This window comes from Anguilla rostrata, chromosome 19, assembly GCF_018555375.3.
Source record: "Anguilla rostrata isolate EN2019 chromosome 19, ASM1855537v3, whole genome shotgun sequence".
NCBI classification, from domain to species: Eukaryota; Metazoa; Chordata; class Actinopteri; order Anguilliformes; family Anguillidae; genus Anguilla; species Anguilla rostrata.
In genome coordinates this window covers 8770881-8786124 of record NC_057951.1, presented here as the reverse complement: position 1 = coordinate 8786124, position 15244 = coordinate 8770881, and the positions used below count along the sequence as shown (strand labels likewise).

Sequence of the window (15244 nt, the reverse complement as noted above, 5' to 3'; positions counted from 1 at the left end):
TTTCAACATGTACATGCTACTAGGTCTCTGATCGCAGCCTAGATAATTAATGTAAAATAATAGTCTAATTAATTTAAAGAATTCTATTCCGGATGTAAGGGGTTATCCGGAACGTTTTACGACCTTAGTGTGCGACAAAGAGAATGACCTCTGGATGGTATCATTTGCTAGCTCGCCAACTTAGCTCCTGCAATTAAAGTCTCGTTGTTGCTCTCCGTTTTGGCTAGCAAGGCAGTTTGTGATTTGATAGCAAGCTAGCTAGCTTGCTATCTCGTTAGCGAAGTTCAGGAGTTGAAGGGAGTTGAAAGGAGCTGCTAACCAGGCAGATAGACTAGTGCTTAACATTAGCTGTTTTTTCTGTGAAATGGACCAGAGCAAGCAGCAAGAAGAGGACTTTGGCTACAACCTGTTCCCGGACAGGCATACGAGGAAATTCAAAAAAGGATCAGTCTCTGAAAGCTTATTTACTTTCAATCATAAATGTCAAGTCATGTTGCACTTTGCACTGGAAACAAGTGAGTTCATTTTGGAGTAATCTGACATGCAGAAACCTAGCTGGCTAACGTTAGGGTCGAAAAATTTCTATACCTAGCAAGCTAACTAGCTGCTGTGCTCTGAAAATAATGTAGCCACTTCAATAACGTTGGCACGCTGACTTTGCTACCTAGCCAACAAGCTGCATTCAGTCTACATAAGATGCCATCGTAACTATAGACATCAGGGCTGTGGCCGGCATGCTGTCAAAGTAAGGTTACTAAACTAAAATAATGAAGCAACTTTGTTTTCCAGGTCCTTATGCAAAACTCCTTCTTGGTGCAATGAAACAGTCAGGATGGTATGTATTATTGTTACAACGATATCGATATCGAGAGGTATAAAAATCTGGATAGTGTTACGACTATATAGACTGATTCACTGACTTCTTTATTATTCATGTAATAGCTGAAGTATCTTACGTTGCACACTTTGTTGACATTTTTTAACGTCTCATTTCTTCAGCACTGTTTATAAAGATCGTCATTTTTCGTGTGAAGACTGTGATGGAATTGTCAGTGGTGGTTTCGATGCAACATCATCCCAGGTAAAACACTATCCTAGGCTGCTAGAGATTATTTGCCCTGGGGTCATTTCAGGTTACCATACGACATACGTTTTCAACAAAATGGTGGCTATATTTAAAACGCTTTTGGTGATTGCATTTATACAGATTGTTATAATTGCAATGATTTTTGTAATCATTGTATTGATTATTGCAATGCAATTAAAAGGCTCGTGAGTTCAGCCTACTGGTAATTCAAGTAGCACTAGATGATATGGGATCTCTTGTGGTAAATATAGGATAATGCATACAATTTCACATTGTGCAGTTTTTCTAAGAAACTAACATTTTTTCCCAATCACAGATTGTGTTGTGCCAGAATAACATTCACCAGCAGTCCCACATGAACAGGGTAGTCACCCATGAACTTATCCACGCCTTTGACCACTGCAGAGCACATGTTGACTGGTTTAATAATTTCAAGCACTTGGCCTGTTCAGAGGTAAGGTGTCCCAAACAATATAACACAAACTTAATTGTTTGGATGTTGTCTGTCATAGGAAACTCTGATCATGTGTTCTTTGAGTTTGTCCCAAAGCATATTGTTACATGTTCTGGATAGGCCTCTTGTACTGACTCGTTACTGATGTTATGGATGCAGACGTTTTCTTTTTAAATAACTGCATTAATCCTTCGCCTTTCTTCATTTTGTTAAACAGTCTGTATTTATGACATTAATGACCAAAACAGAATGGCTTTTTCCCCCAGGAGTGTAGTGCGGGTCCAATCATTCAGTTCTGTTCTGCCAGTTCAGTGTCTGTTTATGCCGGTGAAAACCTATTTTTGGTTCCTGCGGCCATCTTGAGCATTTTCTTGTTTTGTAAAGTTGATACAATATCCAGTGTGTAACATGATCTTTGCCGTGTTTAAGATTCGAGCCGCCAACCTCAGTGGAGACTGTTCCTTCGGCAACGAAGCGGCCAGGTTTAACTTCGGCCTCAAGCAGCATCACCAGGTAGAGCCTAACTGTCATTTCACTGTGTTTCCTTCCTTTAGCCTGCAAATAAGGGTGTAATGATGAATCAGTGCCTGAGAATCTGTCTTTTTGCCTGATTCTGACACAAACATTCTCTAATTGAAACACTCTTTCGAGGCCTTATAAGATCATTTGGATCATTAATTTACAAGTAAGCAGGGATGGGAGTGTCCCAGATTTTCCCTGAATAATCGGCTAATGTTCATTATCGCAGCTTACTTATCTCAACCAGAGGCAGGCTACTTCGGTATGTCATAAGCGTACATTACCTGCATAGAGAGCTTTTGCATTTTTGACAGCTGATGGCAGGAGTGAATGTTCAGCAATGAAGGATATTACTAGTGGCCTCGGAGACATTCAGTGTCACAAGTTCAGTACTTCCTGTTAAATCTGAAAGTCGCCCTGATCGAAAGGTTTGAAATTATTTGACCTTGAAAGTCTGTGCGATGTCCTTGAGATTTGTGCTGGGCCTGCTGAGGGAGCCCTGCTGATATGTTTCTCGGTCCGGCAGGCCTGCGTGAGGGACCGGGCCTTGCGCTCCATCCTGGCCGTGCGGAAGGTCACCCAAGAGGAGGCGGAGAAGGTGGTGGACGAGGTTTTCGACAGCTGCTTCAACGACCACGCCCCCTTCGGCAGAATCCCGCACAGCAAAAAGGATGCGAACTTCGCGTACAGGGAATTCCAGAACCGGGACCGGTACTTTGCCAACCTATGAGGGAGAAATTTTATATGCACACGCACGCGTTTCAAAGGTGCTATCTGCAACAAACATTTCAGAACTCATTGTGGTGTGGAGGACCTCCACCACAACATCCATCCACACTTCTACGTCCTAAATGTGTCTAAAACGAACATTCTCAGGGGAGGGGAAAACAGTACATTATCATGTGATACACCTGCTGAAGAGAATTTGTCATTTTTATTTGCAAACAGTTTAAATGTAATAAAACTGAGAAGAAATACATTTTAATGGCATAATTATTGTAAGAAGGGCCACGTTTTTCAGTTAACTTATCTTGGATTTTGTATCGCGTTTGTCTCACTGCGTGAAATTTCATAAAGCCCTGTCTTGAAGAATCATTGGCTACTTGATTGAAATTAGGTCCTGTAATTCAGGAAAATTACATTTTCAAGGGAGCACAGTAACTCTGGAATGTTTGAGTCCGTGGACTCATGCCCATATATTAATTAACAAGGACTAAATGTTCCATGTAAATATACTTGATTATACCAAAATGGTGTGGTTTACGGTGGGATAGATTTTTTTGAATAAATGTTCTGTATGATCTTATATCCCGAAGCCAAATCAATATGCATATGATTCAGGTAGGTATGTGTCTGTGTGAATATGAATCATTCACTCCCTGTGGAATAATGTATCTGCATTGGGCGTGTACAGTATGTTTTGTGTTTTGACTCCTTGTTGACCTGGTTCTAAGCACAGTTAGTCACTTTGAGATGCCTATTCTCTACAGTTAAACAAGATTCAGTTGTTCTATCCAAAATATGTGAATGTAGTTTGATCTGTGCCATTAGGTCAGCAAATGACATCTTTTTACAAGGATTGGCTAACCTTGGGATCAGGGTTTGGGTAATCTCATTGGAGCAGCAACGGTCCAGAACATTCTGTGGGGTTTGGGATTAGTGTTTAACCCTCAAAGGAAAGTATTCTTGGATTACGTCCGTCAAGACTAGCATTCCCGTAATCTCCCTGTCCTTTATTCGTCTTGCTAGCCTGGTATGGCCTCATCTTCCGGTCCTTTCCGCCAGTGAAAGACAAACCTGGGTGAATTTGCAGCTCTCTGGATATCTTTTTTCATTGTTGACCGTAACATTACATCGCGTCGATCAACATTGCGGTCCAATTTTACCAAGTCGTGTATGACGTTGGCTAATCCTAGAACATGTAGGTGAATTCCGTGGATTTTCAGAGATCCGCAAAACAATGGAAGATTTACATACTTTTCATATTAAATACCATATGGCAGAATGATCAACATTGTTTTTATTCAATCAATAATATTGGTAAACATGAATTCCAGGCTCTCTTGAACACATTCAAAGATTCATTAAGGCCAATGACTAATCCTATTATGCAATTAGGTTTGGATAATTGAAAATGGAGATGCACCTGACTATGAACATTCGGAAAATCATTTCACATTACTTACTGTAGTTCAGTACTATTTAAATCATTTTAAATGTACAACACCTTTGGCTTTTGTTTTTTTTTGGAAACTTCCTGAACTGCAGCATAATGTAGACAAAACCAGTGCACTACCATTATGTTGTAGTTGTATGTTGCCATAAATTGCTATATTTGACCTATTTAAAGGTCAAATATAGGTGTACAAACACAACCTTTGCAATTTTGCTGAAATAAATCACATTCACCATTAGTATTAAATAATTTAATAGGATAATAATGCAGCGTAATATATACAGTACCAGTCAAAAGTTTGGAGACACCTGCTTAAACCAGTTTTTTCATTATTAAAAATGCTTTAAACTGTGTAAATTGTCTATAAACACTTAATATCTCTCTCTCTCTCTCTCTCCAATTGTAAGCTAATTGGGGGGAGTTATGACTATTCGAGCTGCCTTGGTAAATAGTTTTTGCACAGCTGGAAGAGGAGACTAGTTGATTGCTGCCGATGGCGTTGGCACGTGACGCTCGAGTCTACCAAGTGTTGTACACTGGCTAATACGTTTCTCGCAAATAATTGATATATATTTATATATATAACCAGGTGTGTATAAATAATTTTGCTCGAACTGTATGCCGGAAAAGATAGATATACCGACTAATGGAAAATTCTTCTGAGACTGCCGAGAAAAATAGCTTAAAGGCGTCGCATAGGAGTTTCCACCAGTTCGCGTTTTACGCGCGTTGTTCGTTCGCTCTCTTGTTGGTTTTAACTAGCATTTATTTTCACATGCTAGCAGATAATAGCAACATAAGGGTCTACAGAATGTTTGTGATTGTTAACTAACACTCGTGTATAGCGCTGTTAAAAATGCTTTACTTTATACTGAATTCTTTAATAATATTGTTTCGAAAATGCCGTCAGGTAGGCCCTGTGTTGTACCAGGAGCGCGAGCTCCGGCCGCATATTTAAAAGGCCTCTTTAATTTAAAAGTTAACGTTCGTGAAGTGAGAAAATTGGTAACGCAGTGTAACCTATTTTTATACGGTCTATGAGTGTAACGCTTCCCCCATGTGCAGCGAATGATACTTTCCCTATGTTTTGCAACATAGCAAGTAAAACATCCCGTTTTGTTGAAAAGCAAATGGCCTACTTGAGGTTAAATAAATAAAAGTTATTGACGCCAGTGCTTGGTGGACGGGCTGTGGACCGTTAAATCTCGCGGGCCTTGTCCGATGGGGGTTGGCACCGCTATGCCTGACATGCCTCAAAAAGATATAATTAAAGAACTTGTGATAGTACCACATACCTCTTGACTTCTGTTATATTAGGTAATATCAGTACAGTTATGACGAGCTTAGTTACCTTACACCTAATAATATATTTGTTTTATTTTTCAGACTTTGTCTTATTGGAATGTATTTAATGAAAATATCAACCATGGTCAATCAAGAAGTCCTTCAGAAGGTCTGGAGAAGCCAGTACTCCATGTAGGAAAGGAATCGATTTATGCTGTGGGGAAAAAACCCCAACAAATTGTAAGTCATTATGCAGTCAAATTTGCATTCACAGAAATTATACCAATAATGATTTTTTTTTTTTTTTAAATAAAAGTGTAATTGTTTCCTGTCTAATGTAAACAAATGACTATACATCGTGAAAACAGGTATACAGGGAAGGTACTGTCTTTTTTATTTTTTTATTTAGTGTTTAAAGTAATTGTTGATATACATCTAGATATTAAATCTGTCATCGTTGTTGATTGCTAGCCAGCACACAGAAACTGTAACCTTAATGATAAAGCGCTGTTGTAAGCTGGCTGACTAGATATATGAAAACAGATGTCACGTTAGTTTATGCTGTGGAACTATCAAAATACAGCTTTAAAACGAGAGTGAACAACTTTGCACAAGTAAACTATCTAATAATTAAAATGAGTAATCAATCACAGATAACTGGGTATGCAGGTGCAGTTTGCCTTGTAGTTATTGAGTGAGTCTATTTTCTGGCAATTTTAGTACTTGTTTGGGGTCTTGATTAGCCTGACTTTAAGTCTCCATTGCTTGAAAAGTGATTTGGGCAAAACGTTTGGGAAAAATAAAACAAAATTGTGGAGGAAGAACAAATGAGTGTTATTTGGAAGTAGCAACCCTCACTTATTGTTATTAACCTGATGATGATTGACTCCAAGATTTTCATTAGCTTAGGACACAAAAAACTTTTAATCATTTGTAATTTTGAGTTGCCCTGGAGACAGGTTCCTTAACATTGTTTTCTTCATAATTCAATAGGTCTAGTGCAGAATGTATGAATTTGTGTTTTTATTTTCACACGATGGTTTCATTGAAATGTGTTACTTCTGTGTTCAACAACTTTATTGCACTTTATAGCGTAATTATCTAATCACAAAGCGTAATATTGTTGAATAATCCTAAAAAAACTATTTGCTGGTCTATTATCAAGGGATACACACAAACATCAGTAGTTAATTCATTTACGTATATTAATAGTGTGTAGGTCAAACGAAACACTAGCTGAATTAACTGAACATCAGTACCTTACCGTAGTTACATAAAGACAATAGTGAATTTACTAAAGTAGGCTTTAAACCGTTGAGGAGGAGGAGTGGCAATTTTACTGTTATAATTGCAAAGTTGCATTGCTGTGGGCTGGTGTGTAGTTCTATAATCAAGTGTTGGATGCCCTATACCTGTGTTTCCCCTGGTTAATTCTCTGCTCACCCTCAGGACAGAATTGCCTGTTATGTAGCACATTGTCCACTGGGTGGCAGTGTGGTTTAGCAGTATGAACGCGCAGCTTGTTACAGTGTTGCAGTCCTCAGTGGGAAATGTGTCTACCATTCCCCGCAGCAAAACCGAATTGCTGATTTTTAACTGTCCAGCTGTATCTGTGGGTGAAATTTTATTGGTGATTTTAAAATTATATGAGACTATAAGAACACAAGTCGGCTACAGACGACTCTAGAGCCCCTAAAAACTTGTTGGTTGTACAAGCATAGTTAGGGGTATGTTCTCAGGTCATCATTGACAATGTAAATTCAGCATTAGTGCATGTTTTTTTTGGGAAATTTAACGCGACAGCCTGCAGTTCTGCTGCTGGGGAATCGTGCATAAGGGCAACCCTGGATAATAAGCTGAATTTCTGGCATGTGCTGGGTGCTCATTATAAATGAATTATAATTTCAGAATTTTCCCATCGTTGCCGTGGTTTCTGTTTTCTGTATGATTTCTTGGCACCTTCATTGTAGACAAACAGGCAATTAATTTGCCGGTTTTTCTGAAGATCGGGCATGTGGCATTGGCTGATGTCACAGCCCCTCCCCTTATTTCCACTATTTGTTTCGTCTGGTTGTTTTGCCCCCTTAAATCACCTTCCGTGTGATGGGAATATTTATTTAGTTGTTTATTTTTCTTGTACTTTTTTTTTGTTTTTTTGTTTTTTGGCGTGCGGTGGTCCACTGCTGTCCCTGAAGGCTAGCCGGGCAGCCAGTTTGGCCTAAAACAATCCCCCTGCTGCTAAATTGTTGACATTTCAGAACCAATTAGGCCCAGAGCCCCCCCCCCGCTCCCCAGCTGTTTGCCATAATTGCCGCCTAATGTATTCCTGTGGCTCAGGTCAGTCCCAGAATAGAGGAGCTCCGGGGTCATTAATAACCAGTTTAGCACGCAGATGGAGCGGTAATTGAGGTTAATACATCCTTTCACTTGGAGGAGTTGTTATTCGCTGGTGTCCCACAATGCATTTCTCTCGCCCGCGATTGTTTCTAATGTTATTTTAGCGCCGCGCCCTCACCGGGGGGGAAATGTTACGGAACACTTTCAACGACGGAGTCGCGGTGCGTTGCTCAGGTACCGTGCGCACCTGTGCAGCAGTGAGACAGCGACGTGCGTCCTCTCACAGGAAGTTCCATGAAGCACAGAGAGAAAGGACACATGAGTGAAGAGCGTGGAATATAATTTGCAAGCGCACAATGCTTTTATCAAGCACGGCAATATCCACTTACAGTTCACGGTACAAGTGAGCCGCCTGAATGACATTTTGCCTGACAATTGAAGTTGAAATTGCCGTATCAATTTGCTTTGAATGGCTTTTTGAATTGAGTTCTGTTTAAATGACGGGGGCTTGCTCTCACTTTTGACTGGAGGCATAAAAACAGAGAAACTGCAGTGTCACCTCATCTGTCGTTGACTTTTAGGGGTTGCCAGCTCAAATCGAAGCTGTGTCACTTCCTACAGGAACTGCGGTTAGGGGCCCTTTGAAAGCCGGGCCCTTGTGTGTCATAGTTCTTGTTCCTGTGAATTAATTTTATGCTGTTTTCAGTCCTTCACTGTATGTGCGAAAAGCACAAGCCGTACGTAGCTCGTTCAGTCTTATGTCGCTCGGTGGGATTCACCTGAAATGCAGGTGGGGCTGCGCGGGACTGACTGCGCTTCGTGTGAACGCAATCCTTGCCGTTTCATTGCAACCGTCGCATGCTACGGGCGAAATGAAGGTATCTGCCACGTTTTACTACCTTCTTTCCACATTATTACCCTTTCTTCCCCCCGAGCTGTTAAGATAAGAGCAGCCTGTGATGATGTGCGTCTGGAAGCCAGCTCTGTACACTGAAAGCAGCAGCAGCGCAGATTCCTCATGTCTTTGTGCCGCAAAAGCACGGCCAACATTTCAGGATTACCTGCGGTCCTGATCTGTTTGTCTCCAAAGTCCTGCTGTAGATGGTGGTGTGTTTGCTTGCCATGTCGTCTTGTGCCTTTGGATATTGGTGGCAGATTTAATTTTGAAAGTGAAAGAGCATTTTTCATCTTCATCATTCACACACGCGTAGTGCAGTGAATTTCTCTTCGTAAACGTAAAATATAAATTCTTGGAATTATAAAAATCCTGGCGTGTCGGCTGATCTACGATAACGTCACAGAGTTTGTGTAAAGAGCGACACCTTCCAAACGGAGCAGCAAAGAAACAATATAAAACTATACTTTTCACCTCCGGGTCAGGTCCCCTACTGGACCCTCCTGTGATTTAGGCAATAAAACAGCTGTCACTGCCTCATCTCTGTGTCACTGAAGGTCTTTCGTGCGGGTGTGAATAGGATGTTTGACTGTTACATCGCTGATTATTCAGAGCTCCATGAGTTGGCTGTCCCCAGTGCCTACGCAGGAAGTACAGATGACTGCCTTTGGCCCTGCAGGACGGCCAGTCAGTGCCAGGTTTAGGAAGTACTGTCCCCTACTGGGACCTACTGGCTTTAGGAAGTAAAGTGTACTGTCCCCTACTGTGACCTACTGGCTTTAGGAGGTAAAGTGTACTGTGACCTACTGGCTTTAGGAAGTAAAGTGTACTGTCCCCTACTGGGACCTACTGGCTTTAGGAAGTAAAGTGTACTGTCCCCTACTGGGACCTACTGGCTTTAGGAAGTAAAGTGTACTGTCCCCTACTGGGACCTACTGGCTTTAGGAAGTAAAGTGTACTGTCCCCTACTGTGACCTACTGGCTTTAGGAAGTAAAGTGTACTGTCCCCTACTGGGACCTACTGGCTTTAGGAAGTAAAGTGTACTGTCCCCTACTGGGACCTACTGGCTTTAGGAAGTAAAGTGTACTGTCCCCTACTGGGACCTACTGGCTTTAGGAAGTAAAGTGTACTGTTCCTGACTGTACCCTGCTGGATTTTAGGCTGCCTTGAGTCCTGAGAGGGGTCATTGGCTAAAATCTGGACTTATAAGGCACCCTTCCAAGAAAGTGTTCCATGCGTTTACACGGCCCAAAGTAACACCGTTCTGCTCTGCGTGCATCAACCTAACCGGCCTGCTGGCAGGTTCCAGCTGTGCAAGGGATGGGGTCCGTAGTCTCGCTCACATCGGCGTTCGCGCACAGACTCCCTGCTCAGCGCCTGCTTGCGTCTGTTCCGAGCGCAATAGGCTCACGTTACCGCCATCTCCAATTCTGCCACAGCGAGACGGGATCCGTTTGCCCTTCAGTTCTCAGACCACCTCCGCCCCCCCCCCCCCACCACCCCCCACCCAGGCGCCCGCGCCCTCTGCACCACCTTGTCTGCAAAAAACCAAACGACGTGTTGTTCTTTGACCTGTGCAATTTAGTTTTCCCTTCTGTTTGGTTCTGCTGGGGTCTGCTGGGGGATGGCCTGCATCCAAGGTCAGCGGACTCAATTACCCACGATTCCAGAGTGCAGGCTTCGCCCTGCCGAATGAATCCTTGCACGGTACAGAGTGAAGAATTCCCGGGCGACATTCATTCGTCTGTTCGCTGTGTAATCAGAGTACTTGTAAAAACACATCGTTCATTTTTATCTGTGCTAATGATCAACACTGTAAAACCCATTTGCAGGCGAGACATTTAAAACCCACAGTTTGTTCACGGCGACAGAGTCAGCTCAAGTCTATGACACAGTAACCCCCCACCACAGGGACCTAATTTGCGGGTGCAGTCTGGTGGAGGGTTGGGGTGCGTGGGCGAGCCAGCGCCGCCTCAGGGCCCACAGCTGGCACCTCTGCTCCCACAATGCCGCGGGGCTGTGACTCCCCCCCCCCCCCCCTTCCCCCGGCGCTCGCACTACTCCTCCTAAAAGGCGGCTGCATTCGTGTGCCAGGGTAGAGGTTGGGGGGCCAAGTCCCTCTGTCCCAGCTTTGTGCTCCGGGAGGCTAAGGCCTTTCCCTTTCCTTCGCCGTTTAGCAGTGGCTGGTTGTTCTGATTCGGGCCCGGAGCTCTCCTGGCTGCTGAATAATTAAAACGGGGCCGCGATGCTCGGTGGCATTTGGTCATCCTCGTCAGGGGGACAGGCGAGCGTGCTTTAGGAGAACCTGGCCTACTTCACCCGGCCCAGGTCACAGGCAGAGGTGCGGGAAACTGTGTCTGTGTGCCTCCCGGGGGATCGAGGAGGGCCAGCCGTGACACAGAGAGGTGTGTGTGTCTGTGTGTGTGTGTGTGTGTGTGTGTGTGTGTGTGAGAGAGAGTCAGGTGTGTGTGTGTGTGTGTGTGAGAGAGAGTCAGGTGTGTGTGTGACTGCCTGTCCATGCTCAGAGTGAATGAGCGCTGTGTGTGTGTGTTTGTGAGAGAGAGTCAGGTGTGTGTGTGTGTGTGTGTGTGACTGCCTGTCCATGCTCAGATAAATAGCGTGTGTGTGTTTGTTGTGTTTGTGAGAGACTCAGGTTGGTGTGTGTGTGTGTGATGAGAGAGAGAGAGGGTCGTGGTTGGTGTGTGTGTGACTGCCTGTCCATGCTCAGAGTAAATGAGCGCTGTGTGTGTGTGTGTGTGTGTGTGTGTGTGTGTGTGTGTGTGAGCTGTCTGCGGGGTGCCAGACAAAGCTGCCTCTTTGATGTGCAGCAGGGACATTACACTGATTTACAGAACACCGCGCGTAAAGATTTATCGCGTTACTATGTCACAATGCAGATTAATGGAGGTCTTGTTCAGTAATATGACTTAATACTACATATGGGCAGTGCCACTCCTTCTCTCTCATACAGACAAACACACACGCGCACACACACACACACACTCACATATGTGTGTGTGTATATATTTTTGTGTTTGTGCCATGTCCCTCTCGCACCCCAAATTGGTTTCTATAGAGTTCTGCTGTGTGTAAATGAGGCCCTAGAATGTAGATTTGTGGGCGATGGGTCGCCTCGTTTTTTGGGTGGGGGTGCTTCAGCTGGTCCAAGAGTAGTTTGCCATCGGGGTGCTCTTGACCCTTTCATCGTTCCAGAAGGAGACTCATTTTTATTCCCATCAAAAATGAACTGTTCAGGACTGCATGTGCTCGGTGTCAGCATTACCTCCCACTAATGACAGAACGATTATTAATACTGCGGTTATTATAGCTGTGCAAGCTTTACCTAGGCGTCTGCTTTGTTTACTCGTGTAATGCGTCTTACTCATGCTAATGAGAAGATACAGAGCTTCACGTTAAAATTGTTAAGTGGTCCTTGTGATGATTAAACAGACACTGATCTTTTAAATTATTTGACACGAACACAGAGAACGCTATTAACCAAATTACCCAAGTAGAAAAAAATGGTCTCTTGCTAAACATTCGCTTGCCCATAATGAACGATCCTCAGCGTGCACGAAATGGACAGTTATATCCCACTCCTGACTGTCAGGGAACACAGGTCTCTGTGTGGCTCAAACAGAGCTGGAGGAGACAGGCCTGCTTCTCCACAGCAGCTAAGAGAGTGTCTGGGTGTGTGTGTGTGTGTGAGAGAGAGAGAGAGAGAGAATGTGTGAGAGAGAAACTATGTTTGAGAGTGAATCAGTGTGTGTATGTGCGTGCGTGCGTGTGTTTGTGTGTCAGAGGGCCCCTCCACCCCCTTTTCTTGGCTGCCGTATAAACAGAGCTGCAGTGAAATGAGCCCGCATTTCTCACATAAAACCCATTACAGGGACCCAAGCTATTCCTGAAGAAGCAGTTGAGGGCCTTATCATTGCTCTGCTAAATCAGCACACAGAGAAACCTGCCAGGCACAGCCACACACACAAGAGGACATGGCAGTCCGAAGAGAAATGCACAGTAGATTCATACTCATTTCGAGGGGGAACGGGACGTCCTCTGTTTGAGGTTGCGTCTTAAGAAGACAACATGGCCGTTCCCCGTTGACCCGGCTGCAGTTTGAGATGACTCCTGAACGGCGGTTCAAATTATCTTTCAGCCGCATTTGTGTGTAAGATCTGCGTCTCCGTGGAAACTTTGCCTCCAGCCTGACCGCCGGTTTTCGGTTTGACGCAGTTTCCCCCCCCTTTTGAAAAAAAAGAACAAAAAAAAAATCCAAATTGTGAATTCAGCAGATTTTTGCTTCGTGATAAATGGGCGTTACCCATCGCAGGTGCGTGTAACGTGCCCCAGAGTTCACCCAAGTAGCGCAGGTAGTGTGGGCTTGCCACCGCCGGCGAGCGGAATTTATTGCTCTGGGCGCCTACCTGCCCCAGTGCACCCTGGTCATTAGTTTACAGCGTGAGAACCGAGCCCTCCCATCAGGCAGTGGGGCTCCTGGAGACAGCGAGAGAGGGAGAGAGAGAGAGAGAGAGAGGCGCTCCTCTCGTTTGGGGCGCCTCATTTTTCCCATGACGGGACCTGTCTGTGATAAATGGGCCGCGGTGCTGTAATTACTGTTATTTATTTGGGCCCGCGTCCCGTATTCAGGGCAGCCTGCGGCCCGGTCTGCGTTGCCATGCCGATGGGAAGTAGCAAAAGAAGGCTCACGCAGCCCGAGAGGCACCGTTAGCAAAGACAGCCGGGCGCGGCGGGGGGGGGGGATTCGCGATTGCGACCCTCTTAATCCCGGAGCTTGACGGAATGTGGGCCTGCGAGGCCCGGCGACTGAGCGCAGTGGAGCATGATGGGATAACGGGACCCTCCTCTATGTGTGCGGCGGAGTCCATTTTGGGGTTTTTGTGAGTGACGGGGTCGTGGCTGTGCGATGCGGAGGTTTCGGCGCTGCGGGCGGCAGGCGGCTGTCCTGGCCTCCCTTTGGCGGCCCTGCGGCGGGCAGGAGGATGGAAGGGGCTGTCCATGCAGTAATCAGATTGTCTCCTGCAGTTGGGCCGCATATTCCCCCAGCATCCCCCCCCCCCCCCCAAAGCACAACTGTCCAAGCCATAAATCACAATCTGGCTCCAGTCAGCTCCCGTTACCCGGGAAACGATGGGAGCCCACCATGGTCGAGCGGAACGCGGTCCCTCAGACCCAGTTCACCTCGCCAAACCTGCGCACACTACCACGAGTGTGGCCCTTTTCCAGGCAAATAACTACAGTACCCACAGGCCCCCTCTGCCTCCAGACGTTAGCTTCTGTACCCTCTGATCTCACATAAATGCACAGAATTCAGATAAGACTTCACACACCTTTATTGTTTTGTGTTTCTTCCTTTTAATTCTAATGCTTCTTCTGCTTCCCCACAGAGTGTGTCAAAAACACACTCGCCCCATAATTATTCTCCATGGTGGCCAGCTGCAGAATACTCAGCAGACGCCATCTGTTTGCACGTGTAAGGATGTGCACATGTGATGCTATTTTGGCCAATAGAACACATTTTTAAAAACCAATGACACCTTGAGACAGTGGATCTCTCAGACTTCTGGTGGCCCAAATATGAACACTATTATAGCTATATAAGCTCTACAGGAAGCTGGGATGTATTACTGCAGTATGTTTCTGGATTTAAAAATGGTTAAATGTCTAAATATCTAAAATAATTTAATATACATTTACAAATAGTGAAGTATAATTTTAAAATATATAAAAATATGTCACTTACACTTTTTTTTTAATGTGGCGAACCATTTTGAGAACAATTTTACGTGCGCAGCGAGAATGAACGTGGAATCAGGGCCTGGCTCACGCTGTCAGGCGGGAGGCCTGTTTCTTTCTTCTCCAACGAAATAATGGGTTTCTTTTTTTGTCTTTTGGTGATTTTGGATTTGGCAGGGGTGCGCAGCAGAATGTCTGGGCTGCGTTAGCACCGTAATTGTCCTTGTTTGTCCCCCGGACTGCAGATAATGGGGCTGATTACTTATTCTGTCTGTGGTTCAGGCTGGAGCGGCCTTACCGCTGCCCCTTGTGGATGTGGAGAGAATGGCACGTTTAGCCCGGCTGTGCCCAAGGCTCTCTGCTCAAGGTCTCCACTGTCAGAGGAGATCCCAAAGCGCCCTTGGGTTGGGGCTCTAGGACAGTTTTTTTTGTTTTTTTTTGGGGTTGTTGCCAGGATAGGATGGGGACATTTGCCACCTTCACTGATGCTGGGAGGGGTTAGCATTTGTTAGTTTCGTTGTAACCAAGTTCTGGGCTTCTGGTGTGTTTCCATACATAGAGAAACATTGAAGTACTTAAGGAAGGTTGTAAAGAAAAAGAAACTGATAAGAGGGGAGATGGAGGGGAGATGAACTCATCCCTTGGTCAGACCTCCTCGCCTTCTCACTGTACTTCTGACATGATTGACCAGCTTTTTCTAGAATCGCACACAAAACCTCATGTGGCCACACTATAAT

The 15244-nt window shown here is 44.6% G+C and overlaps 1 protein-coding gene across 1 annotated transcript; it reads left to right on the top strand.

Moving 5' to 3' along the window:
* Positions 1 to 120: 120 nt before the first annotated feature.
* Positions 121 to 3152, top strand: atp23 (ATP23 metallopeptidase and ATP synthase assembly factor homolog). The gene is made up of 6 exons (XM_064319644.1): positions 121 to 515; positions 790 to 835; positions 1000 to 1081; positions 1404 to 1541; positions 1971 to 2054; positions 2587 to 3152. Exons 1-6 carry the CDS (start codon positions 365 to 367, stop codon positions 2788 to 2790), a joined length of 705 nt encoding a protein of 234 aa, XP_064175714.1. The 5' UTR covers positions 121 to 364; the 3' UTR covers positions 2791 to 3152.
* The last annotated feature ends 12092 nt before the right edge of the window (positions 3153 to 15244 follow it).

Coding starts and splice junctions, on each gene's coding strand:
- atp23 (XM_064319644.1), top strand. CDS start 365: ATGGACCAGAGCAAGCAGCAAGAAGAGGACTTTGGCTACAACCTGTTC. Junction 516..789: donor GCACTTTGCACTGGAAACAA/GTGAGTTCATTT, acceptor TTTGTTTTCCAG/GTCCTTATGCAAAACTCCTT. Junction 836..999: donor GCAATGAAACAGTCAGGATG/GTATGTATTATT, acceptor TCATTTCTTCAG/CACTGTTTATAAAGATCGTC.